The sequence below is a fragment of the Tenrec ecaudatus genome, chromosome 4 (assembly GCF_050624435.1).
Source record: "Tenrec ecaudatus isolate mTenEca1 chromosome 4, mTenEca1.hap1, whole genome shotgun sequence".
Classification (NCBI taxonomy): domain Eukaryota; kingdom Metazoa; phylum Chordata; class Mammalia; order Afrosoricida; family Tenrecidae; genus Tenrec; species Tenrec ecaudatus.
This window is the reverse complement of record NC_134533.1, coordinates 202,971,848-202,998,422: the sequence shown is the minus strand read 5'-3', so window position 1 is coordinate 202,998,422 and position 26,575 is coordinate 202,971,848. Positions and strand designations below refer to the sequence as shown.

At 62.6% G+C, this 26,575-nt stretch overlaps 1 protein-coding gene across 2 annotated transcripts; it reads right to left on the bottom strand.

Moving 5' to 3' along the window:
• Positions 1–696: 696 nt before the first annotated feature.
• Positions 697–26,114, bottom strand: SEMA3F (semaphorin 3F). Of its 2 annotated transcripts, XM_075547402.1 has the most exons (19): positions 25,646–26,114; positions 21,714–21,877; positions 9,630–9,790; positions 9,485–9,547; positions 9,261–9,380; positions 8,510–8,602; positions 7,155–7,248; positions 6,157–6,276; positions 5,836–5,975; positions 5,605–5,719; positions 5,456–5,525; positions 5,193–5,337; positions 4,141–4,363; positions 3,542–3,630; positions 3,381–3,422; positions 3,101–3,258; positions 2,914–2,981; positions 2,625–2,758; positions 697–2,014 (listed from the first exon to the last, which is right to left on the bottom strand). In XM_075547402.1, exons 2-19 carry the CDS (start codon positions 21,823–21,825, stop codon positions 1,604–1,606), a joined length of 2,358 nt encoding a protein of 785 aa, XP_075403517.1. In that variant the 5' UTR covers positions 21,826–21,877; positions 25,646–26,114; the 3' UTR covers positions 697–1,603. The 2 variants fall into 2 exon arrangements, with proteins under 2 accessions (XP_075403517.1, XP_075403519.1); XM_075547404.1 differs by lacking the exon at positions 8,510–8,602 and having other exon boundaries at positions 25,646–26,113.
• Positions 26,115–26,575: the final 461 nt, after the last annotated feature.

The following is a 26,575-nucleotide window of genomic DNA, read 5'->3' as shown; positions in this document are numbered from 1 at the left end:
TCCCCTGCTCTAGCTAAACCAAACTCACGCCATGGAGTCTTCCCAGCTAACAGCACCCCCAGTGGGTCTGCTCACCAAGGAGTCAGTGTGAGTCAGGCGGCCCCTGGGGGTCCACTCATCATAGTCAGTGTGATTCACAGCACCCCTGTAGATTTCATTTCCAAGACTGCAACTGTTTCCTGGGAGTAGAAAGTCCAGCCTCTCTCTTGGAGCTCCAGGTGGTTTTGAACTGGCCATGAGGATCACAGCCCAACACATAACCACCAGGGCTCGGGAACCCATGGGGGGGGTGCCCTATGAGTCAGTATTGACTTGATGGCGGTGAGAGTAGGCCAAGAGAGCTTGGCAGATGTAGCGACACCTTAGCTGCTCTAACTGGACTCCAATTTTGGCCAGCCCTCCTCCTCCTCACAGATGCACCCCCAGGTGCTTGCTCTTGCTGGCCCTGCAGGGAGGGGCTCCAAGGGAGAGGGGGTCTTTGGCTCAGGGCAGCTGGAGGCCTGGGTAGGCTGCCCTGTCCACCCTGCCAATCCCGAGTCCTTAAAAGCCCAGTATCAGAGGGTTGGGCAAAACAAATGGTCCAACTGCTGGATGACTGAGCTCAAATGGCAGGGACCCGGATGATGCTGGAGAAAGCAGAACTAGAGGGATCAAACCTGAGGCTCTTCCCCCCTCCTCAAAGAGAGAAACCAGAAGTCAGTCCCAGAGCCAGTGTTTATTAGCAAGATGGAATCCAACGCCCGGGGTGGGTGTGGCCTGGGCAGAGGGTGGCAGGAAGGAGCTCCCCACCTACCCGGCCACCCCCTCTGAGCATTTACACCCAGTGCCCGGAGGGGTGGGCAGATGGAGGACCTTGAGAGGCCTCAGTGGATCCCAGGCCACCATTCCCCCAGGTCCGGGTGCTCTCTTTAGCCCTGCCTGGGCCTGAGCCCTCTGCCCTCCTCCCAGCCCCCAATCCAGGTAGCACAGGGCAGGCTGGCAGGAGCTGGGGTAGCCCTGTCCTGGCCAGGCAGGGAGGGGAGGAGGGACTGGCCTCCCTTCCTCCTATCCCCAATAAATAGAGAATAAATACCTGAGAAGGGGCTGCCCTCCGCTGGGCGCCCCGTCCCAGGCAGGGGCCGGCCTCCTGTGACGGCCCCTTGTTCCCTCTCAGTGCACCTGAGCCCACCCCCCCACCCCCAGTCTCCAAAGCAGTCCTCGAATCCATGTCTGTGCTAAAGCACGGCTGGTCGGTACAGGTGTCTGCCATCTGGGCCCCGTCCAGGCAGGGCTTCCTCTGCCCCATCCTGCAGAGCCTGGTGTTGGCTGTCAGCTGCAGGCGGACTCCCACCTGAGTCTGGAGAGGGCGTGGTCCTGGCCCAGTCTGATCCACCAGCCGGGCCTGCTAGGTGGGGCGCTGTGTTCTGCTGTCTCTCCTCAGCATGGGTCCAGGTTCTGGACAATGCTTCTGCCAAGAAGGCAAGCTATATACAGCCCACCAATAAATACTGTCTCTGCAGGGGCAGGGTGTGTATAGAATATAGATATTTTATATATATATATATCTTTTATATTAAAAGGGTGAGGACTAGGCTGGCCCGTTGCAGGGCTTGGGCTGCCAGCCTCATGTGTCCGGTGGGTGGTGGCGGCGGTTCCGGGGCTTTCTCTGGTCCTGGAGCTCAGGAGGCCTGGGTGCCCCTGGGGCCTCCCTGGGGCTAGAGGGCACATGGCGCCAGTAGCCCTGGCAGTACTGGTGGATGAGGCCCACCTCCGGCTGGGCCAACAGCTGGGCCAGCTCCTGGTAGGGTGGCGTGGGGGGGCCAGCGCCAGGGCCCGGTGGGACACTGGCGGCTGGCAGTGGGAAGAGAGCAGCATGGACGGCATCTCTGGGCAGCACATGCAGCTGCACCCGTGTGACCACGTGCTTGAAGTTGTTCTCTGTGGCCGTGCAAGAATAGAGGCCCTGGTCGCCAAGTTGCAGGGCACGAAGCAGTAAGCCCTGCTCCGTGCGCAGGAGACGGTCCTCGGTACGGATCTGAGGGGGCAGGGCGTAGGGGGACATCAGGGGCTGTCCCGACAGCCAGGCCCCAGCTCTGACCACTTGGGTGGTTGGACAGAGTGTCGTCCCCGAAGCGTGTGTGTGTGCGCACACACACATGCACGCATGTGCATGTCCCACGGGAAGACCAGGGAGGGGCTTCCAAAGTTTGTAGGAAAGCTCTATGATCTTTTCTTCCCATTTCTCCAACTGTCTAAGGCTCCCCCATTCAGCATCCAGCGAATCGAAGCCAGGCGTGGGATTTCCATCGTTGTGGATACCCAGAGGGGCCCCCACGTAGAACCTCCATATAAGGAGGGGGGGCCACAAGAATGCCTCCTGCCCCCAACATTCCCACAGGTCAGGCAGTGGGCTGCACACTCGGCTTGTCCACACAGAGGCGGCACGCTGGCACGTGGTCTCGGGTAAGGAGGCCAGTGCTGCTCCCATGTCTGCTTAGCCAAGGACGCCTGCTCAGGGAGGGAGCCTGGAAGGGGTTCTGCAGAGCGAGGGCTGGCCTAGGCTTGCCCCATGTGGGCAGGCCACTGCACAGGGGGTGGGGGGGCTGCACCTTGACCAGGGTGCAAGTTGCGGGCACGAGGCTCACCTCGCGGCGCCGGTCTCCAGGGTCTCGCTGGAAAAGCCACTTCACAGTGGCCTGGGGAGAGCGGGGCTGGCACTCCAGGAAGGCGGCACTACCTGCCACACCATACTGCACCGACTCCACCGCGTTCCTGTTGGCTGCGGTTCAAGAAGGTACGTGGTGAATGTGGCTGTGCCTCAGGGCAGACCGCAGGCTGGCCAGGGACACCTTGATCCACCAGTCTAAGCCCCCTCCGGGCCCAGTGACTGTCAGGGACTCCTTCCATTGGGCCGGGAGCCACACACACACTCACCGTTGGAGTTGAACCCACGGCACTGCCGGATGGGGTTCCCGTGTCTGACATCCTGCCTCCGGCTCCGCCTGAGGAGGACAGCACTTGAGGCAGCACCGCCAGCGGAGCCAGCCCCTCCCCATCTCCCATTCCCCAAGGCAAGGATATTTCCCGGGACCAGTGTGACAAAACCCTGGGGCCGGCGCACCTCTTGGAGGATGCCGTGTAGCGGGAGCAGGACTGGCCGTCCCAGGCGCAGTAGGGGTCCCGGGCCAGGCAGCAGTCTGCGCAGGCAGCCCCGTAGGCTTGGCAACGGTGCAGGCTGAGGTGCGTGACACCCACTGCCGAGGTCACATACAGCTGTTGCTGAGGGGGAGGGCAGGGACCCATCAGCAGCCAGCTGGAGGCCTTGGCTTCTCTTCCCCTGCCCTAAGGTCGCGACCCCAAGGGGCTGATGACCCCAACCCTGCCCACCTTGACAGACTCACCCTCTTGGAAGAAATAGTCATGGTTTTAACGGGCGCCGGGTCCTGGAAGAAGGGAGGGGTCAGCTTGGAGGGCCCCCCAGCCTGGGTCAGGGGTTTGCAGCCAAGGGCTTGGGATGGGAGGAAGGGCTGGAGTGAGGGGGGTGACGGGGACGTGCACCCACCTTGAAGACCTCGACCTCCTCCAGCATGAGCTCCTCCATCTCCTGGTCATCCTTGGGCAGTACAATGACCTTCTGCACTGTCCCTCGGTCTGGAACAGGCCGGCAGGGCCTCAGTGGGGCTGAGGGAGGGGCACCAGTCCACCCCTCCCCCCACCAGGGCCCATACCCCGAGGGTAGCAGAGCAAGGGGTTTGGGCCAAGGGTCTCCCTACAATGAGGGGTCCTGACAGAGGTGTAGGGTGACGGCCCCAGGGCAAGGGGGCATCATGGTCAGGGCCTGTCCCCCACCCACATCCCTCGCACTGATGTCAATAGGCTTCGAGAGATCTTCCCTGCTGGCGCTGTAGGGGTGGGTCTGTGTCTCCTTTCTCCCCACAACTATATACCCAGGGTCCCCAGGCTGCCTGGGAATGGGAATGGGGTCAACCCACCCTGCCTTAGCTCTCCCAGCGGTAGGGAAAAGGCTCCGGAGGACCAGGTGGCAGAGCTGACCTGGTCGAGCCTGCAGCCCCCGGGGGGTACCAGCCCTGTGGAGCATCATGCTCCCCGCACGCCCTCCCCAGTGGGTCCAGTGTGAGAGGCTGGAGCGGCAGCGGGTACCTGTGCCTAGGAAAAGCACCTCATAGCGCCCGTCAGCTGCGTCCACCTGGTCCACGGCGACGGTGGTGAGCCGGTAGGGGACACCCGTGCGGACCACCAGGGGCCGCCGCTGCAGTGGGTACACAGCCTGGTACATGAGGGGGTGGCCTCGCATGAAGTTGATCACTTCGTCAGGGTAGTCCTTGGTGGACTTCATGGACGGGGTGAAGGTTCCTCCAGGGCACTGTGGATGGGGGGGCATCAGAGAGGGTACTGTGGACAGGGGGAATCAGAGGGCACTGTGGAGAGGGAAGGTGTCAGAGTCAGCTGCCCGGGGTGGTGTGGGGGGCACTGGACCATTAGCTTCAGAAGGGGCCTCTGCACTGTTGTTCCCTACCCCACATGCCCCTCTCCACCCAGACTTCTATTCCCTCTCCAGCCAATGCCCAAGGCCCCAGATGGCCAGATGTCACGGCCACCCCCTCTGCTTCATGTGCATGACCTTGTGGCCCGCAGCAGGGCTAACCACGGCCTACCCCACACGCTGCTGTCTCCTTCCTCTCTGGCTGTGGCTCCCAGGCACCTCCTCCCTTTCCTTCCTGCTCAGCTGGACGGGTCACAATCCCTAAGGTTCCCTAACACCAGGCACTCCCCCTCTTCCCTGACATAGACCTTCTACCCGGCCCCCGGCCTGTTCTAGCCCAGCCTTCCAGACTTTGGGAGGAAACCTGCTGGGAGCACCAGGACAGGTGCCCGCTGGCTGGCTGCTTCTGATCGGGCACACCCATCCCTGCAGTCCCTGCCACCCAGAGTTAAAGCCAAGTTCAGAGGCCCTGCCCACTGAACCCCCAGCTCATCCCTATGACCTGAGGGCCTTCTGAGGGGCAGCCAGCCCACCTGGGCCCCTTGTCTTTGTCTTGGGCTCCCGTGGGCCCTCCACAGCCAATGCTGTGTGTTCTGCAAGCCTGTGTGTGTGGTCCACCGCCCCTCCTGCGGCGTTGGCAGAACCTGGCTGGGTCAGGTCCACTAGAAGAAAGGGGGGGATGGGCAAGACAAGCCTGCGGGGTCCTCACCGTGCCAGGCCGTGGGTAGGGCATCTTCCCTGAGAAAGGCATCCACTGGTAGTTGGGGCCCTCCTTGTGGGCGAAGGGCCCATTGAAGACCATGCGGATGTCCGCCATGGAGTAGACACAGACCGCGGAGCCTCGGAACACGGAGCTGGGAGCGGCACAGGTTGGTGCTGGGGGGTGGGGCAGCCTGTCCTATCCACAGCCCCCCTCCTGCCATTCCCCCTGGTCTGGTCATGCCAGCCTGCTGGCCTGGGCCCTGGCCTCACCCCGAGGAGATGAAGACAGCATAAATGACGGGGTTCCTCACATCCTGGGTCTGCTGGACAAACACGTCCTCTGGGGACACGGGAAGAGGTGCCTTAGTCAGGGGACCCGGGGCCCACTGAAGGCCCCCACCCTCCTGCCAGGGACTCACGGAGCTCATCAAAGTGGGTCTCGATGCCGTCCTCGCCCGGCACGGAGCAGACCAGCCGGGCCTTCAGGAACGTGCTCCACTTGTTCACCAGGCAGCAGTGACCCCCGTCGTCGTTCTAGGGGGTGAGGGGCAGGGGTCGGCTAGCTCAGCAGCCCTCACACCCTGCCGCAGAGGCTGATGGGAGCCGGGTGCAGGCCGCGCCCACGCACGCACGCGCCCACCCGCGCGTACCAGGCAGATGCGCCCGATGCGGGCGTACACGGCCGGGCTCTGCGGGGCCTCTGCGGACCGCTCCCGGAAGAAGAAGTAGAGCTTGTCGTCGTTGCGCTCCGCGCTGTCCGGGATGAGCTCGGCGTGGATGAACGAGGGATCTGGAGCGGGCGGGGCACTGCTGTCTTTGCAAACCCCTCCTCCCACACGAACCCCCTCCAGCGCCCCCAGCTCCTCCCTAGACTGCAGAGTCCTTGCTCCCGCTAGTCGCAGGGCTGAAGACTCCGCCGTCAGTCGGCCTCTGGGACCGCTGCCCACGGACGGGCTTGCAGGCCGGCTCACCATTGAGCCATCGGGAGTTGTACTGGTCCGTGCGCATGGCCGTCTGCTTCCCGAGTGTGCGGAAGATGGCTGCGTCCGTACCCATGAAATCAATGTAGACCCCGGCATAGAGCTCCTCATCTGTGGGTGGAGGGGTGGGTGTAGATCATCGTGATTGGTCCTCCTTTCCCCCCAACCTTCCCTCCACCCTCCTGGTATCACCACTTGGCTACCATTGTTTTAAAGAAATTCTGTTCACTTGTAAATTTATATAATTTGATTTCTAACAGTGATCCTGAAAATATAACCACACGGAGCCGCTGCCTCCAGCATACCACTCCCTGTCTGTGTCCCAGGGCAGGCCCCTTCCCCTCTGCTATTATACCAGCTGTGTGCCCTGGGCCTGGTTCTGGGCCCCGCCACCAGTGGGGCTGCCCACTAGCCCAGTGGGGAGGGTCATGGCGGCCCTTACCCAGGGGCCTTTCCCAGACTTAGAGGTGGCACAGTGCCTGGCAGCTGCTCTGAGAGGCTGCCTACGCTGAGCAGGCAGAAAACAGGCAGCGTGCAGGGGCCGGGGTCAGTAGGGGCTCGCCGGACCTGCGGGAGGGAGCAGCAGCTGCTCCTGAGAGCAGACATCTGCCTAGCACAGCAACGTGTCCTCCCCAGCTGGTCACAGGGCTGGAAATTCCCACTGGTGGGCCTGTCGTGTCGCTCAGACACACTGGGACACGCCCCTTCTATCACCCCAGTCCAGACCTGTGGGCAGCATGTGGCCACAGTATGTATCCAGGCTGGGATCAGTCCCTCCGTCTCCCCACCTGGGCTGCACAGAACTACCATACCAGGTCAACACCTGGGGTCTGCCTTGTTCTCTTCTCTCCCACTCCCTGCCAGATTGGGGGTCTCTGGGACCTGGTTTTTGTCCTCTGCCCTGGAGTAATCATTGGCCCCCAACCCCCACCCCAAGGCAGGGGTCACACCAGTTCGCCCGCAGACCCAGGGTTGTGCAGGGCACTCACTGATGAGGGCTGAGGTCGTGTCCAGCTTGGGGTCGTATGGACACTTGCCCTTTCCTGACTCGAGTCTCTCAGGCTCCAGGTAGAAGATATAATCCTGCAGGGCAGAGGGGGGCTCAGCACCATCCCAGCTGGTCCCACAGCCAGGAAGGGCAGGTGGCAGCCTGCAGGGACATCCTGAGGGGCCCCCAAGTGCCACCCTCCCGTATCTCCTTGAGTTGGAATGCCAACCAGCCAGGAGATCTCAGGGTCAGCTGGGGGAGGGGCTCCCTCAGAGATGAGAAGAGCATAATGTTGGGATGAGGCCTCTCTGTGCCACTGGCCCAGGAGTCTCTGCCCAGGACCACAAATGTGGACAAGGAGGTCGAGACCCGATGAAGGCAGGGCATTTACTGAGGGCCTGGGGTGCTGGTCACTGTGTCCCCAGGCTTTATACTCTACCTGTGGGCCTCAGAGATGACCAGTAGGCTGTGGTTTTCCCTGCCCCCTGGCAGAGCCCCCAGCTGCACAGGTCTCCCCAGGGGGTCAGGAGTTGAGGGGTCTATCCTGGGCCACACAGACCACACCAAGTGTCCCGTGCCACCCAGCCTAGCCCTGAAGATGCTGGGCAGGAGACTGCTGACATCGGCAGGGGGTCAGGATGAGCTCACGGCCAGTGGGGGAAAGAAAGGAAGGGGCCAAGGACAAGGGTGGAGAGGCAGAGGTGGCAGCAGGCGACAGGGATGGATGGGAAAGGGCACTCCGAACACAGTAGGGCTGCATGCACGCTCAGCACACACCAGGGCAGCACTCGGAACCACCACTCACACCAGACACACACGTCCCGCTTGGGCTCACTCACTCCACTCTGCAGCGCGCCTGGCACCTCCACTGGCTCAGCACTCACTGGCAGCCCCTGTCCTCTGCCCGCCCCTGCCCAGCCCCAGAGACACCTCTGTCCCTCCCACCCCAGGGGAAGAGGGCCTGTGCCCACTGAACGATCCTTATGGGCACCTGAGTGACGTGTCCAGTTGCGTGCACAGGCCATGGGAACACATGGCACTCAAGCCAGGTGTGGCCTTGAGAGTCCTTGTGTGTGCTCATCTGTGTGCATGTGTCTCCCCAAGGGGTCTGGGAGGCGGGGATCGGAGCCTCCCCACGTGATGGCTCCAAGACACCCTGCCCATAGGGCTCACACGGAGGACCCCCCCACCAAGCCTGGGGAGGTACCCAGCAGGAATGCTTCCTGAGCCTGGAGGCCTGCAGGGGAAAAGACCCTGAGAAGCTGGCCCCTGCACACATTCCTGGTGGGCCGGGGGCCCAGGGTGAATGCAGCTCAGGCAGGGCCCCCTGGAGAGGCCTGGAGGGATGAGGCCCACCTGGCGTGGGGCTTTGGGTGTCGGGCGGAGGGCACCATCTGTGGATCGGCTGCCGCGGCCTCTCCCCACCTGCATCTGGGTCCACGGCGAGGCCTGAGGAGATGAGGAACAGGGGTTAAAGCCGCCAGGATGGGGGCTGGGGGAGCGGGCCCGGGCTGCCAGCCTCTCACACTACACACACCAGGCATACGCATGCGCATCTGCACGCACATGTGCACACGCGCACATAGGCTCGCACACCTGCACACCGAGCCGTCCATCTAGTCCTCTCCCACGTGTCCCATGAGGTGGCACTGCCTTGCAAGCATGCTCACGTGGAAACAGAAAAGGGCAGAAGCAGGCAGGGTAGGTAGGGCAGAGCCGGGTGGAGGCAGCTCCCAACTTCCCGGACCCAGAGGGGAAGGCAGCTCGTCCCAGGCCATGGGGCGGAAGCTGACCCAGCCTCCTGACACTGGAGCCCGGCAAGGCCCTCTGACCTGGCTGCAGGGGCAAGGTCCACAGGCAGAGCACAGAGAACTGTGGAGTGAGTGCCCAGTGCGTGCCAGACACAGGGCTAAGAGCTTGGGAGTCCTCTCACATCGACCTGTGAGAAATGCCCCACCTTCAGGTGAGCCCTCGGAGACTCAAACAGGTGAGCCAAGTCACCTGCCCAAGGCCCCCAGGCTGGGAAGGGTCAGGACTGGGGTTCAAGTCTACCTTCCCTATGGTCCCTGGAGTGCAGTCAACAGGGTCCAGGGTGAGCGAGGCTTACCTGGGCCCGCCGGCCTCGGTTCACATAGGTGCACATTGGGTTGTAGGCACCCGTTCCACACACGTACAGGTGTGTTCGGTTCCAGGGCTGGATGAGCCTGACGAAGTTCCCGCACTCGCCCTGGGACCAGAGGGAGAGCTGTGGGGGTGGCCAGATGCCTGCTGGACCACGCTCTGGGCCTGGGGTCTCCTGGGCCCTGCCCCTCCTGCCCCGCACGCACTCACTTTGCCGTCCTTGCCTGAGAGCACGCACTCTTCAATGCGCTGTGGGGATGCGGCCCAGTGGATCTGCCAGAAACGGGAGGCTCAAGGGCTGTACCAGCTGGGCGGGACCCTCAGCACCCTCACCCCACACACCCTGCATGCTTACGATGAGGGGCTCGCGGTTGATGTCGTGCAAGTCCAGGGACAGCACGTAGTCCTTGCTGCCCACATACATGCGGTCCTGGTCCTCGTCCTTGAGCAGGATTCGGTAGTCGGTGGTGTTGAGCAGGAAGTTGAAGAAGTGGGCGGTCCCTGTGGCCTTGAGCTCTGCCAGAGACAGAGAGCAGGGCACCACTGAGGGTGTTCAGGGACCCCCTGCCTACAAGCCCTCTTTGACAGATGGGGCACTGAGCCCTCAGGAAGGCCAGGCCCAGGCCCCATGGGACCCACTGTAGCCCTTTGTAGCCACTGCCCAGGCCGGGTGGGGTGAGAAAGTGGGGCATGGGGGGCGGGACCACACCCAAATCTACAGTCCTGATTCACCGATTCACCGCAGCCCAGCCAGTCCCTGAGTCCCAAAGAAAGTGCAGTGGGGGAGGGGGTGCCATGTGACTCCATCAAAGGATTGGAGCTTAGGGGGGTTAGTGCTCCCACGCTCAGGGAGGGGCCACCTTCCCAGGGGTTAAAAGGGTTAATAAACCGGTGGGGTGGCAAGGAGCCAGGTGTAGCCAGGGCAGCCGCAGTCACTGGCATGGGGCCCCACTGCCCTGTCTTCACCCCAGTGGCACGAGGATTTTGGCACAGAGCCGGCTCCCAACCACAGGGCACTGGGGCCCCCCGCGGAGCAGCCTACTTCCTCTTGACCTGGGGAGGGTCTCAGGACCTACAGGCCATTGCAGAGTCCCCAGGGTGGGAGGATGGGGCAGGTCCAGCTGGGCCCCTGCTTTCTCTGCTGGACCTGCTTCACCTTGTGCCTACAGCCTGTTGGGGACACAGGATTTAGGAGGGCTCTCCCCAGCAGGCTTCCTGGGGTCCTTGGGCTGGTGGGTGAAGGGGATGCAGAGGGTTCCCCCAGGGCAGAGCAACCCCTTCTCTGGCAGCAGTTATTCTTAGCTCAGCAGGGGAGGGAGGCCTGTAATGAATATTCACAAGCAGGGGCAGCTGGGGATGGCAGAGCAGGAAAGAGCTTGCACACGTGCACACGCGGAGCCCCGCCCCACCCCCACCTCCCCGCAGCTTCTGAATCCCACAGGGCCCGCAGCTGGGACCCATTTCACAGATGGGGAAGTTAAAGGCCAGGCCACAACCAGGCCCCTGGGCACCTGGACGCGGAGAACAGCTGGGGTCTAAGGTCCTGGACAGCCTAGACACAGGACCAGCACCTGGCCTCATCCTGCCTGCAGAGGTCACCTTCCCTCAGGGCAGCTGTCCCTGACCCCTGCTGGAGATCCTGGGACAGGCTGTTGGAGTGGTTTTCCTAAGAACAGCTTGGGGGGTGGGGAGGGGCGGGCACAGAGGTAGGCTAGGGTCCAGGCCTCACCCAAAGGTCTAGGGGACAGGAAAAGCCACGCTCTGCCCAGCCATGACTCGGTGACAAGGGGATAGACATGATGACCTTGGCCAACCACTGGGACGCAGGGACGCCAAGGATCAAAGGGCTGGCTTTGGCCTCACCCGCCTGTCTGGCGGCGCCTCTGAAGTCCTGGGCAGGGCAGCCCAGGCACCTGTCCTGCATCTGTTGTTGAGCCACTCGGAGTCCCCCGCCTGGCCACCCAGCCATAGTGACAACAGGAAAGTAAACACTCCCCCACCCCTGTGCTGAGAAGTGGCCAGAGAGGAAGTGGGGTTGCCAGTAAAGCCCCCCCAGGCTGGGACTGCCCGCCAGGGTTATTTATACCCCGGCTGGGGGCATGGCCTTGAGGGCACCCTTACCCATCCAGCTAGGCCAGGGGACTTTTGGGGCAAAGGAAGGGAGGCAGGGGCATGTCAGAAAGAGGAACCTGGCATGGGTGCAGACTCCAGACAACTAGCCCCCCATAATTTCTCCTTTCCACCCCTGCAGCCTCAGCATCTATAATCTATCTGTACCCTCCCCTCTACTGTGCACGTACTCCAAGCGTCCAGGCTCTCCCAAAACACAAAACCCAGCAGTCCCCGGCTCCGGGCCTCTATGAGCAAGGCAGGCCCAGGCCAACTTAGGGAAACGGAGACCAAGGTGGGGGCAGGACCCCGACTTCTTTCCCCAGCCGGTCCTAGGGCAGAGGGGAAGGTGGGGGGCCGCCCATCTGGTCCCAGGGTGACCTGTGTTCTCAAGGCCCAGAGAAGGAAGGTGGCACCTGCTAAGGAGGCTGGGTGTGGTGGTAAGCCTCCCACCAGGTAGGTCACTGAAGGAGGGGCAGGCAATCCTGCCAGAAACGGAGGGCGGGGGTGTGGGGTGGCTGGAAGGGGCCTCTCTCTCCTCGACAGGGCGTATGACTCAGGACCCTTTAGGACCCCTCCCAGTGGCCACAGGATGTGGCGTCAATGGCTCTCATTACAGGATGTGATGCTTTGGTCACTGTGGAAATAGGGGGGGGGGGCAGAAGAGGTGTGATCATGAGGAAGGGGTGGGACCTAGGTCAGCTCGGATTGGGGCTCTCTGGGCCTCAGTTTTCAGTCTAGACCACCTCTGGAGACATTTCTGGTACAAGTGCTAACATTCCAAAGGGTGCTGGGGGGGTGGTCTGCTCCCAGCCATCGCCCAACAATTCTTCATGTTTGGGAGGACTCGCAGGGATGGAATTCCAAGTTCTTTCTTCAAGGAATTAGCCCGCAGTGGTCACCTTCTCTTAGTGCCTGCCCCCCTCATTTCTACCCTTGCTTTCCACTGTCCCAGTGCTAGAGAGGGGGTACAGAGAGGGCAGTGGGGCTTCCTGCTGACTCATCCCAACCCCCTCCAATTCCAACCTTTCTATATCATTACCACCCCCACCCCTACCCCACCCAGAGACCAACAGGAACAGAGCTAAATCCTAAATCGTCCACCTTAGCCCATTTGACAGAAGGGGAAACTGAGGCAGGGTGGGTGGGTGTTTCCCAGGACCCATGACTGAAATGTTCACCCCAGTCCTGCCAGAGCTCAGGGAAGAGCTGAAAGAAGTGCTGTACCCTCAGTCTGGAAGAGAGTAGGGGTCACCCCAGGTCCCTGGGTAAAGACTACAAGTGACCCGAAGAGGTCAGGGAACTGGGGACCCTCATCGCTCAGGGCAGGGGCAGCCCAAGTTGCTGGAGCCTCGCTAGCTCTGGGTGACCACTGATGGCTTCCGTGCCAGCAGGGGCCATAAGCCACTGAACCCCTGCTTCCCTGGGGAACAGGGACTTATCCCTGGGGCTCAGAGGTGTCAGTGAGGAGAGGGGAGAGCTGCCAAGACCCGGACCTGGCCACGTCCTTGGGTCTGTCTCCATCTCTGCCAACGTGTCCAGATGTGGCTGTGGTGGCAGGAGTGCCCCCCTCCCCCCTGCCATCAGGAGGACAACATTGCCGTGGGGAGAGGAGCATAGTGAGCCAGGGCTCGGTGGATGCCTGGACTTGAGCCTGGGGGCTTGGGTGATACCTCTTGGGAAGGGAAGCCATGGGTGGGGTGGGGCAGGGGGGGGGGGTGACATCCGGGAAGGCCTTCCCCGTCATAAGGAAGGAAGCGTCTTTCCTGGCCAGGACACCTCACTTCCGCAGCGTTTCCCAGCCTCCAGCACTCCCCCACGGCCCCTGGATGCCTGGGGTCTCTGTGCATGGGGCTTACTCCTAGGGGGTCTTCGTTTTGCCAGCTCTGGGAAGCAGCTGGTGATGCCTTTGCTGAGGCAGGGGGTGGGCCGCCATGGGCACTGAGGAGGCAGTCCATATTCCTCACCCTCAGGCCACCCCCCCTCCCCCGTGGCCTGTCTCCAGGGCACCAGGCCTGCTGTCAGGGAGGCAGAAGCTGCCGCACACACAGGGGTCTAAGAGCAAAGGGGGCGTCCCGCCCCCTTAGTTACAGCCCCACAAAGCAGCAGGCCCTGACTGACAGCATTCTCCTCTGTGGGCTGGGCTGGGCACTGGAGAGTGATGGACAGGCCCCTGCAGCCTGGCCCTGACCTCTGACCTGGTGTGGCCTTTTGTGGCCCTCTGCTCTGGGCTGAGGAGAATTGCACAGGCGGGGATTGCCTGGCCAGGGTCTTTGTCAAGCTGGACAGACAGGCAGAACTGCCCTTCTGAGAAAGGAAACTGAGGTGGGAAAGGATACGGCTGGTGGGCAGGGTCCAAGCACGCCCTCCTAGACGACCTCATCTCCTCTGGGGAGGGGTGGCCCCCCGGCCCTTTGTCATTTTCCCAAAGCTCCGAGGGGCCTCGGAGGAAGGCCTGGGGACTGGACTGGCCCCCTGGCTCCTGGCCTAATCCTCTTTTAATGAGCGGCCAGCCGGAAGACCTCAGCCCCTGGCCACAGCCCTGCTGAGTTGGGGGCAGGGTGGCCCAGAGGCCTGGTGTGCACCTTGCCCTGGTCAGCATGCCAGCCCCATTCATTACCCATGCCCAAGACCCCAGCCAGGCCCACCCAGGGTGACACCTACCATGTGTCCCCCATGGGCCCTTCCTTGACATGGGCCATTTCTGCAGCACCAGGGACCCCAGCCTCTTTTCCCAATGGGTGAGGCCCCCCTATCAAGCCAGGGACTCGGGCAGCCTCAGCTTGGGGAATGGAGTCTGGGTTCCTCTGGCCACAAGTCTCTCAGAACCTGCTCCCTGTCCTCAGCACCTCCAGAGATGGTGCAGAGGGCTCCCCAGGAGCCATCTGTGCCCCGCCCCCTCCCCTTGGCAGGTGAGCCAGGTCTTGCCAACAAAGCCAATTACAGCCGCTCTCACCCAATTAGCAACTAATTATGGCCTCATCGCCCATTCAACATAATTAACATGTAAATGACTCTGCGTGTTTATATTCAATAACCGCTCTGATTGAATTTAATTGAAGTCTGAACTGGGGCCCAGTTACCCTATTTCTCTGACTGACACTTCCAGGGGAGATGGGGTCAAGGCCAGACTCCAGGGACAGCCCTGGGGATGGAGAGAAGGGCCCTCAGGTAGAGGGACCGGCATGGGGATGCTGGTCCAGCTGGGGACCAGAGGCACACAGAGCAGGGTGGGCATGGCACAGCAGTCCATGTGTCCTGGGGCTGTGGCTGTCCCAGGGGGGGGTGACCATGGGACTTGAGATGTGGGGAGCCCTCTTCTCCGAGGGCCCCTTCTAAAGGGTTACTGTAAAAAAATAATAATAACAAAGGACAACTGTAAACATACCAACTATTCAGTAAACCTCAAGTCCAGGCTGAGCAGGCTGCCCGCCCACTGTCCTCCCCTCCATGCATGCTCCCCTTCCGCTCTAGGGCTGGGGGATGGGGACTAGGGCTCAGGACTGGGGGGGCTGCTGTTCCCACGCCCGTTCCACCCCAGTGGCCACCTGCTCCGCCCAGGAGGCTGGATTGGGGCCCGATCCTCCACCAGGAGAGGCCAGGAGGGCAGGACCCACGGGTCACTCGGGGCATGCCCACCAGCCTGGAACCGGAGCCTCCATACCTTCCCCAAGGATGCCCATGGATTTGGGCCTTTCTGCTGGGGTGGGGGGTAGGGAGAGCACTTGCTACGCCCGTGGTGCCTAAGGGTTCTGGGTCAGAGCTGGGGGCTCAGGGCCTGGGAGGGCCAAACATGTCCCTCCGTGGCCTCCCATTTGGCTAAGGGGAGTGGTTGGAGTGTTTCCCTGAAGGGCAGAAGTCAGTGCTCTGGCCAGTTTGGAAAGACAGGGTGACCAGGAACCCTGGTGTGTGTATGTGTGTGTTTGGGGGTGCACACAGGGGAGCCTGCAACAGTGGGAGGAGTGATCTGGTCAGGCATATGCCCCCTGCCCCCTAGAAGGCCTGAAAGGACAGGAAGAGGGCCTGGTCCTGAGGGGGCAGGTTGAAAGGATCCATTTCTCAGGTGGGGAGAGGGAATGGCCAGGGAGCCAGATGCCCTGGACAGGGCAGGACCTACCCCCTCCTCCCACATTCCAGACCTAGCCAGGAAACAACACCCCAACTCCTTCCTCTGCCTCCCCCCCAGCCCCCCCCCCACTCAGTGACTGCAAAAGACAACAAACTCTGCATGGCTCATTGACGCCCATAAATCACCCGGCCTGGGATGGACAGGCCAGCGGGTGTCCAGACCCTCCCTCGGCCCTCCCCGGAGCCCTGGGGTCCCTGCAAGCCCCACACAATGCCCGCCAGAACCTCTCAGGACATCCCAGTCAGGCTTAGCCCCTCCCTCCCATTCTGATGAGGCACAGGGGGACTGTGTGCTCAGGGTGGGCTTTGGGGGAGGTCTGGGCCTCAGTGCTCCAGGGAGAGCAGGGAGCGTGCCCCAGGCAGGGGCAGGGAGGAGCTGATCCAAAGCTGTCAGGCTCGACCAGCCCTGGGCAGAGGCATACACACCCCCAACACACACACACACACACACACACACACACACACACACACACACTCCATGCACTCACATTCAACTCTGGGTGCTGCAGAGAGCCCTGGAGACCCCCACATCTGAAGCCTTGCCCTGTCAATTACAGAGTATGACCCACAGAAGTTTCCAGGAGCCAGCCAGCGGGCAGAACAGCAGTCACGGGAGTTGGTGGGTTTCGCCAACTCCTGGAGGGAAATGAGGACAGGGCAGTGAGCTCTGGGTAGGAAGGGACAAGCCGCTTGGCTGGAGGATGCAGAGGAAAAGGCATATCCGGGTAGGTAGCCAAGGAGGGAACAGGGTGGTAAAGACGACGGGGGAGGGGGGGAAGAAAGGAGGAGAGGGGAAAAAAAGAATGAGCTTGGGGTGATTGGCCTGGCTCTGAGGCCAGCAGCCCCAGTCTGTGTCAGGGACAGGTCCCATGCATGATCAGTCACCCTTGATGACTCCAGCAGTGCCCTCTCCCCTCTCCCGTGGCTGATCCAGAGTTGGGGGCAGGGTGGGGGCTGCAGGCCTGCCAAGCTCAGGCGTCCACGTGAGCAGCACTTTGGATGGAGACTGTTGCCTTCTGGCGGCCAGGCCTCTGGCAAAGGCCCGCTTGCTATTTCTAAGAAAAATGCGGCAGGAATCTTCTCTGCTTCTCCAAGACTCCAGGGCTTCGCTGGAGGCGGGGCTCAGGTTGGCCCGGAGAGGAAGGCGGGCAGATGCCCAGGGAGTGAGTGGCCTCTTGTCGAGCCTGGACAGAAGCCAGGGCAGGGTTCTGGGAAGGGACCACTGTGGAGGACCAGGCTGGGTGCTTCCTAGTGCAGACCACTGCATCCCAGTGCCCCTCTAGGGTGTACATGCAACACCCCATCCGTGAGAAGTCGCCCGCCCACCACGAAGGCAAGTCCAAACTCATCCTAGAACCCAGCGTAAGAGCCAGCCGCTCCCTGTCCCCACAGTGTCCTCCACTCACTTCTGCCCCTGGCCTTGGCTCCCGCAAGTCCAGCTGGACGCCCTTCTTGGGAACTCGCTTCCTGACCTCACAGGGCTCGGGACCCTCCTGCAACCCCTTCCCTCCCCTCTCCGGAGCACCAAGTGTCAGACTTCCGGAGCAGCCTGGCTCCTGGTTTACCCGGGTGGCCACCCAGTCACCCCCACACCCGACCATCCAGCACCCAATGGGCCAGCGCTCTCCTTCCTCCCTTTTCTGGACAGGCAGGAGTCCGAGAGAGGTCATGATCTGAGGCCCACTGCTAGCAATGGCCCTGGGAGGAGGAGCTGGTGGAAAAGTGGAGTCGGGGTGCCTAGGGCTTCCCCAGAAGACGGGAAGGCAAAACATCGGTGGGAGGACTCCATAGAGCCCCTTGGGGTGGCCAAGCGTCCACCAGGCCAACGTGACAGGGACAAAACATAGCAAGAGCCACAGCCAGCATACAGATGAGGCTGCCAGAGCTGCTCCCCCAGAGTCAGGGCACCCCCACCTTACTGGGGGCAGCGAGAGGCAGAACAAGGAACGGGTTCACACCAGTCAACAAAGGAAGAGCCAGGGCTGGTCTGCCTGGGGGCCAGGGCTCTCCACCCGCATTTTACCCCAGTGGGTGTCTCCCGCCCTATCCTGTGGGGAGCCAGGCCCCCGCTGGGCCATCACCCCCCCACCCCCCCAGGGGTCATGGGGTTGGTGGTGCACATCCACCAGCGAATGCACGCAGGCACACAGGTGCAGACAGCTAAGAGCAGCCCGGAGGGAGGCGTGCTGCCTCCAAGCCACAGGGTGAAAGACGCCTGAATGGGCTGGGAGGAGATTTTTATCTTGGCGGTTTCTCTTTAAATTCTTTACGATTACGAAGCAGCGGGGGCTGCCAAGGAACATGATTTACTCCTTGAGCATGCACCAGCTCCCCGCTCCGTGCCAAGGGACGCTGGAGCCAGGGAGGGAGGGGCGGGCACCATGCCAGGGACCCAGAGGCAAGGCTGTGCTGCTGCCCAGGCCCCCGCGGTGGCGGTCCCCTCTGAAGTGTGGCTGGACCTGGAGGGCCACGTCCCTGCCCTGGCTGACGCCCCCACCCCCTGCGCCCCGTCTTCACCTTTCCCACCTGGGGGATGGCAGCCCCCGGGACCCCGACCCCACCCCTCCTATGCACCAACAGCCACATCCTAGGTTCCTCTTTCAGGAGGGAGGCGGCTCCCATTTCCTGGAAAAATGCAATCCAAGACACAGGGATCTGGGCACAAATTCCCCTTCGGATCTTCCTACCTCTCACCGGAATGAGTCCCGGAAGGAACACCCTCCCCTCCCTCCCAGGCCAGCCATTTCCAACACTCTCCTGCCCGCCCCCACCCCCGCAGTGGTCAAAGCCACATGACCCCTGCCCAGCCCCAGGTGCCTGCCCAGTTTGGCTGGTCCAGGAGCCCCTGGAGGGCAGGGTCGGCCCGCCCCTTGGTTCTAGAACTCTCCCTCCTCAAGGCTTGCTAAGTCACTTCCACCTCCATCCACATTCATCCTTCTATGGGTGAAGTGAGCGAGCTGTGACCCCCTCCCAACCTCTCCTCTTGTTTCCAAACAAGGAGATCCAGGAATAGGGCCTTGGGTCCTCTGCGGCCTGAGAACACTGCTGGGCCACTCGCTCCAGAGCCCAGGCTGAAGAGGGTGGGAGGGCAGTGCTGGGAATGCACCCTTCACCCCCACCCCCACTGCAGAAGTCCTTCCCCACGGAGCACCCCAGTGCTGCCAGGGCCGCCAGCCACAGATACCTTTTCTCTGCGGGCCCGGCTTTCCGGGTCCCTGAAAGGAGACAGCCAGGGGCAGCTGCTACAGGGAAGGACTGGGACAGCCAGGGATGGTCTCACAGCCTGGACACCAGCAAGTCCTGGCGCTGTGGATGCGGCAGACAGGACACAGGAGGCGAGGCCCTGCTGGATGCTGAGATCCTGGACTCCCACCCTGGGCCAGGCGGCACCAGACTCAATCTTACTCTGCTCCCTGGAATGCCTTGGGAAGCCAAAGAGCCCCTCGATACCACATTCTTAACCAGACACCTAGGGAGACCTCTTAGGGCTGGAGAGGACCACTGGGAGTGGACCCTAGGCCCGGGCATAGATGGGTGGAGGAGAGAAGGTTCCACTGCCCAGGCTCTCTAGCCCCCATACATCCCTAAGTTCACAGAGTTGGGACAGTAGGGAGTTCTCAGACACCCGGAAATTCCCCTCCCTTATGTGACCCTGGCTGTGCAGCAGAGGGAAGCTTAGGAGATGGGCCATGGGAAGCCCCCCACCCCATCTGACTGCTCCCACGGGCCCTCTCCGCTCTTGACCTGGCCAGGGTGCCCAGGCGGATGGGCGGGCAGCAAGCCCAAGCCTGGCCCAGTTCCTGTCTTTGTTCCTTTATCTGCCTGGGCAGCATGGACCCTCATGCCAGCACCTCCGGCTGGAGGGTCTGGCCCAATCCAGGCCGGAACTGGCACCTCCCAACGGTAGCAGGGCCCAGGACAGGGGGAGGGGATGTCCCTGAGGCCTGGCGTGCCAGCTACTGGATTCGTCTAAGGTGCAGACAGAGACACTGAGGCAAAGCGGGTGTGCGCACCCGTGCTTCAGTGAGCTGACCTGACTGTGGTCCTCCTGGCCCACCTCCCACCCCAGTCTCTGCCAGCTTCTCTATCGTTCACCTCTGTTCTTGCTCCACCAACACCTGGTGAGGGAACCCTGCCGGGGTCCCAGCTTAGACCGCCGAGCATGGCGTGGAGGTGCCGGGCCCCCACAGCCAGCGTGGCGGCAAGTGCCCCACCTTGTTCCCTGTATAGTCCCTGGCACCCAGCACGGCGCCTGGTGTGTGTACAGCAGGTGCTCAAGGACCTGTTGAACGAGAGTGACGTCTGAGGCTAACGCTAGGATGTGAGTCAAGTGAGGAGCAGGGTGGGTCACTCTGGGCAGCGGCCCCTGGGCTGGGATGGCCCCGGGCATCCTGTAGCCCCACCTCGGGCTGCGTCAGCACCTCCAGCTGGCGGCCAGCCCGAGCAAGCTGGGCTTTCAGTCACCGCGGGTGTCAGCTCCAGCACCGACCGACTGACCAATGACCAACCAACAGAGAGGATCAAGCCGGCATGCGGTGGGCGCCAAGTTGGGGGTGGGTGGGTGTGGTGAAGCCCAGGAGCCAGGCTTCTATTTCTGGTCTCGCCTCTGCCTCCTGCCTGCCTTTGCCTGTGCCTCGGTTTCTCTCTCTGGAAAATAGGGATAGACATATTTGCCTTTGGCCCCAGGAGGTCTGAGGAGGCTCAGAAGAAGCTAGGAGCTGGTGGAAGGCTTCCCTGCCTCCTCTCACGGGGCTCTGGGATGAGGACAAAACAGCACCCTGGAAGATTTCTCCTCCACTGCAAAGCAAGTGGGGGCACGCCACTCACCTTTTGCTGGGAGGGACAGGGCACTGGGGACTGGGGGTGGGGGCTGGCCCCTTCAAGATTCATTAATCTGCTCTAAGGAATTCCACTTGGAGAGGGTGGAGGTATCTGAGGAATGAGCTATCTTACCTCCGCAGGCCTACGGGACGTGTCAGGGGTACCTGTGGAGGGTGCTTTAATAACCCAAAAAGGGCACTTGCTGCCTCTGCCTGCTTTGCAGGGTTCCACAGGACCCCTTTGAGCACATCCCCTCATGCTCCAGAAGGTGATGACTGGGGAGGGCTGGTCAAGAGAGCTCACTGCCCTCCTCCCAGGGAAGCCCATGGGGGGACTTGGTGGGGTGAGGAGCTGGGCCTTGGCTGAGCCTGAGGAAGGGAAGTTCGGCTCAGCCTTTCACCCCAGTACGGCTGCCCGGAAACCTGGCTGGCCTCCTAGGACTGAGTCCGCCCCACCCGGAGCAGTCAGTGGACAAAGTGACAGAGGGCCAGAGGGAGGCCAAGGCTGAGGACTCAGCAGGTCCCCTGGGCCCCCAGCGATGAGACACACCCGCAGACCATCCTGAGGAGGAAGGGGCTGCTCCAGGGAGGACAAGGCGCTGTGGGGGTTGTGTTCCCAGGTGCAGAGATGCCAGATGTCAGGACCAGCCACTCCCTCTGCAGCCCCTGTCCTGGTACTCAAACCTTCCCCAGGGTTCCCCTGGGACCAGCAGGTGACCCAGTCACCAGCCAATAGGCCAACAGCAATCAACCCACCCCCCTGCTTTCTGGAAACCCTTCTGCCTGGGGATAGAGAGCCGCCGCCCGGGAGCACCAGCACCTGAGCAGGTCTCAGGTCCTCGGCCCATCTGAGGCCCCAGAGGCTGCCCAACAATGTATTCCTGCAGCCTGGCCTGTCCAGGGCAGGCCCAGGCCCGCAGAGAGCAGTGGAAAGAAGAGAAGAGCCAGAGCTAACACAGGCGTGGGTCACTGCACAGAGAGATGGCCAGCAGACCCTGGGTGACCCTGTCCCAGACCCCGCCGTCAGACCTTGAAAGTGCCCAGACTCCAGGTTTTCCATGTCTCCCTCCGAAGGCACACACACACACACACACACACACACACACACACACACATACACACACACACACACACACACGGAGGGCAACCCCACCACTCGCTGCACGGTGTGTCTGTTTTTATTGTTAGTTTACATAGGATTATGAAAACATTCACACGTAAGAAATACTTACCAAGAGCGTGCCTATCGTCTAGCTTAAGAAATGCCACCGTGTCCCTTCCTGGCCCTATGGCCGGCTCTCCTACTCCCCCACTGCTTGCCTCTCCCTCCTGTCAGCACAGCACAGGGTGGTGCCAGGGCAGGGAGTGGGTCAGACACTTACCTTTGAAGGAGAGCCGGAGCCGGGGCGTGGCCTGGAGGAGGTCCTGGGTGGGGGCCACTGGCCAGGCCCCGGTAAGCAGGGTAGCCCAGAGGAGAAGGCCAGCGACAGGCATCGTGGGAGGGGCCTAAGGCCCAGGAAGGAGGCTTTGCTCTCTCTCCAGACACCTAGGAGGAAGGGACCAGGAGTGGAGCATGAAACAGACAAGAAACCCCCCCTTTCAGGTATCTCCCTAAGCCCAAGGTGCCTTAGTTTCCCCATCAGAGCCAAATGGTGCCCACATCTGCAGCCTTGAGCCACGTGTCCCCTCCCAGTGTGCAACCCTCCTCCACAATGGGAGAGCCTGAATGGGGGAGGCTGGGCAGTCTGGGGTGTCGACCGAGCCAGGCCAGGGTGATAGGAGTCACTGGAGAGCTGGACTACCCCCACCCCTCCCCCAACACTGAAGCCATTTCACAGGGTCCAACCAACAGCAACTAGCCATCCTGGCTCCCTCCTCTGGCCTCAAACCGGCTCTCCCCTCTGTACCCCCTCACCCCCCCTTGAGGAATGAGTCCATTCTGTCCTGTCCCAGGGCAGAGAAAGCCAACCTGGACTGTTAGGACAGACGGGGCCTGGAGAGAGTAAGTGCCCAGTTGAGCAGGACACAGGCTGCAGGGAAATGGAGAGGGCCCTGGGCAGAGGAGGGGTGTGCTACAGCTACTAACACCGCAGCAGGAGGGATCCAAGTTAGACAGGCAGAAGGACTTCCTACCTGGGAAAAGTCTAACCCTTCTTAAGAGAGGCAGAGAAGAGGAGCTAGCCCAGGGCAGCAGCATCTGAGCCAACCAGCCCCAGAAACCCCTGTGAAGCCCCCAACCTGTAGCAGGTCCAAGTTTCGGTTCTGTGTTTCCCCAATATTGTCTCCCCAGGCAGGCTGGTTGTTGGGTAAACGCAGCCCAGCACCAGTTGTCGGAACATATTGCTCCCTCCCGGCACAAATCAGTGCCAACTCCCACCCCCACCCCCCCACATCCGGATGTGCAGGGGGTGGGGTCACCACTACAAGGGACAGTGGGAGTTTCTTCTTCCTGACACGCCTGGTTTGGTCCCTTCTTCCATGGGATACAGGACCTAAGGTCAAGGACCATCCCTATGACCCAGCGGTTGGGGGGGGGCAGTTTTTACAGCCGACCTGTGCTCCCCTCCTCAGAAGCCGGTCAAATACTCAGGCCAGGCCCTGAGACTGAGACGCTCCTCAGACCCCTACCCCAAGCCTTCCCTCTACTGCCAAGCAAGCCACTCTGGTCCCTCAGACAGGAAGTACAGCACCCAGCCTCCGGGCTTAGCCCCCTGTGATGCCCTCTGTGGGCACACCCTTTCTTGAGTGCCTGCCACAGCACTGAAGCTCCTTCAAGACCCCCCTGCCCCCCAGGGCACAGAACTAGTGCAGACTACACGACAGGTTCTGCCAAGGAGGCACCTTTGGGGTGTACTTGGGAGGCCCCCACTAACAAATGTGGATACACACATGCATGCCCACACACGTCGTCACATGACTGAGTCTGCTCAAGAACTTGACCTGCTAGTGGGGTGCAGCTGGGGGAGTCTGGAGGTGCTGTCCGGGTTAACAAGGTGGCCAGAGCCCCTGGGAGAGCTTTGGTCCCACCCAGCAGCATCTCTGGTAGGCCACTCCACCTTTTGACCTCATTTCTCCCACCTCTACTTTCATGGTGACAGGGTCAGGGCCACCAAGAACAAGATGGGAGCCCTCCAACGTGTCCAGAAAGGTGGAGGGGGCTTTGCCTTACTGGGCCTCCCACCCACAGAGATCTGGCCCTTTAAAGCAATGGACAGGGGACTCTCAAGTCTGCAGGGTCCTCAGACCCAAGTCTAGGCTGCCCTCAAGCCCTTGGCAGTCTGGGGGTGAAGGGAAGGAAGGGGGAGGTGAGAGAGAGGAGGGCATTGTCTCCAGTCACTTAGATCTATCAGCCCCGGGATGCTTTCCACGGAGCTCAGCCCCAAAGGTGCCTCAGGTCTGGCCAAGCCCAGGTGAGTGGGCACAGGAGGATCTGCCACCGCCACCTGGGAGCCCACCAGGAGGAGAGTCTGGAAGGAGGAGAGGCAGGCTGGCGGTAGGGAGCAGGGAGGCAGGCAGGAGGGAGGGAGGAGGAGAGAGGGAGGAGAGAGGGAGGGACGGAGGAGAGAAGCTGGAACAAAGGACCGAGGAGCTGGGGCCGACGAGGGGTACAGGAAAGGGGTGGCCGGGGGAGGGGGTCCGGAGGCACCTGGGGGTAGGGCAGAGGGCCAGGTGGGCTAACTGTCCGGCTCAATCCAGATCTCCCAGCCTGGGAAGGGGGGGATGGGGAGCAGCCAGCCTCAGGGAAGGAAGGCTGGCTCCAGCGAGCTCAGAACTGCCTGGGTGATGGGGAGGCAGGATGGGGCTGTGGGGAAACTGAGGAGGGAATTATTCACAGCTCCCCACCGCCTCCCCAGTCCCTGGATACCTCCCTCAGGCCGGCCAGAGCGCTTTTCAGGGCTCTATGGCCAGCCCCTCCCCCAACACCCCGTGGACCAGGAAGTGAAGCCCCCCCTCCCCCAGTATGCTGGGACAGAATGCCCTCGAGTACTGGCCAGGGCTTTCCAGTCAAGGTCAACCTCTCCATCCTCCCCCAGGAAGGTATGCAGAGCAGGGGGGCCCTGAGGCTGGCTGTTGGCTTTCCCCCATCTCCCCCTCCTACTTCCGGGCAGGGTTCCTTCAGAGCAGAGGGGTAGCTGCAGGGTAGACGTGTAGGGGTGTGTCCTCACCCTGCCCTTGGAGTCTTTACCCTCTTAGGGTCCCGACTCCCCCCACCCACCCTCTGGGCAGCTTGGGAAGAGGCCCCAGACCCAAACAGCCTCCTCAGCTGGGTTGGAGGTCTGGATGCAGTTTCTGTTTCTCTACAACTAGGCGAGGGGGTGCTTGGAGGTGATCTGGGTGAATTCAGGACAGGAGCCCCCCAACTCTAGGGCAGACCCCCAGAGTCCAGGGTCTCTCGGTTCTCTCCCTACCCCCAGGCAATGATAGGCTGGGGTCAGCAACAAAACCATCTCAAGAATTCAGAGTTATTTAGCCAATTGGTCAGGCTCTGGCTCAAACCAGCCTCTCCTGCCAGTCAGGCCTCATTCCTGGGCCACCTTGCCACCCTCTGGTCTCACCTGCTGGCAGTCAACCCAACAACCAAGCCCAAGAGTCACCTGCGCATCTCACCAAGGCAAGGTCTGACTGGAGTTTGAAGACCCACAGGTCCTCCTCCAACCCCTGTCCCCCCCTATCCCCTCCCCACCAGCGGTTACCTGCATCTCCCAGACAGCAGACCCTGAACCCAGGCTGAACTCCCTTGCAGGAAAAGCAAAACCCAGGCTGGCAATTGGGAGTCAGGGGAAGAAATGTCCAGTCTGGTAGTCCTCCCCACCATGGGACCTGAGAGCCCCGTCCCTGGCCCTACACGTGTGGGGCTACCAGTATAATGCTTCCCTTCAGGTTGACCTGGTCCTCAGATGGAGATACTGAGGCTGGGCAGCGGCAGCAGAGGCGCTGAAGAAGGGGACACTGAACACGGAGAGGGGGTGGAGTCCTGCGCCAGGAGTGTGTGTGTGAGGAGCGGGCGGAAGGGTGCCCATCCACCTAGCATCTGGCAGAAAAAGTTGCTCCTTGCCCTGGTGACCCCGTAGGCCACATCACCCACTCCCTCCTCCAACCCCAGAGACACCGGGTCCCAGTCGCCAGGACGCAACGGCGCCCATCCCAGGCCGGTTAGCCCCGTGCCTGCGGCCAGTCACCCAGTCCGCGGCGGGGCTCTGCGCCCCGGACACTTGTGCGGAGTTGCAGCGCCGCGAGTTCCCGAGGGGTCGGAGGTGGCCCGGCCGGTCGCCTTCCCAGGTTCCTCCCCGCCGGCTTCCGCCGTCGCACTCACCTCTCGCGCAGCGGCGGGGCCTGGGCGTCCGGGAGGCGGCGGCGGCGGAGTGGCTCCCTGGGCGGCCAGCCCGCGCTAGCGGCCCCCCGGGGCCATGGCCCTGCCCGCGCCCTCTGGCCGCTGCGCCTGAGCCGGAGTCGCGGCCGCTGCGCGGCGGCGCTGCGCGAGCTGCACGGGCTCCGGGCGCGTCAGCAGCCGAGGCCCCGGGTCCCGGCCCGGGCCATGGGAAGGCTCAGGGGCGCGCGGAGCCGCCTCCCCCGGGGCGGGCTGCGGGCGCCCCCTGGCCGGCGCGCGGAGGGCGCATTCCCCAGCGCGGGGTGCGGGCGGCGACGCGCGCGGGCTCTGGGGCGCTGCGCTCGGCGCGGAGCTCCCCCGGTGGCTGGACCCGGCCGGGCGGCCGCGCTGCGCTGCGCTCGAGGCGGGCCGGACCGCGGCCTCTCGCTTCCCCGCTCGCTCTCGTCTCGCGGCCGCCGGCGGGACGGGGAGCTCGGAGCCGCGCGGGGAGCGCCGGCAATTGGCCGCCCGTGGGCCACATTTGCATAGAGCGGCCCCGCCCCGCCCCACCCCCGGGGCGGGACCCGCCCGGCCACCGCCCCGCCCCCGCTCCACCTGTCTGCGGGCTGGGCTCCTTGCTCCCACGCGCTGGCGGGCCCCGCTCTGGCCCGCGAGGCCGGTTCGCGCCCCGCGCCCGTGCCCCCGCCCCCGCCTGGCAGGCAGCGCCCCCGCCCCGCCCCGGCTTTGTCTGTCCGTGGATACACCGCGCCTGGTGTTTACCCGGGCCCGCAACTCCCAGGCGGGAAGGACGGGCGCGCCAGGGAGCAGCGAGCCTGCGCTCACCTGCGCTCCCCCGCCCGCGCCCCTCCTCTCGCTCGCGGCTGGCCGCGCCCCTGACCTGGAGCCGAGCCCCGCGGCGGCGCGCACCCAGGAACT

What these genes read in the sequence shown, in the direction of transcription:
- SEMA3F (XM_075547402.1), bottom strand. Translation starts at nt 21,825, where the DNA reads ATGCCTGTCGCTGGCCTTCTCCTCTGGGCTACCCTGCTTACCGGGGCC. An exon ending in TGACTATTTCTTCCAAGAGG is followed by an intron (nt 3,259 to 3,380) that starts GTGAGTCTGTCA and finishes CCTCCCCCTCAG; the next exon opens with CAACAGCTGTATGTGACCTC. An exon ending in CCGTGGGTTCAACTCCAACG is followed by an intron (nt 2,759 to 2,913) that starts GTGAGTGTGTGT and finishes CTTGAACCGCAG; the next exon opens with CCAACAGGAACGCGGTGGAG.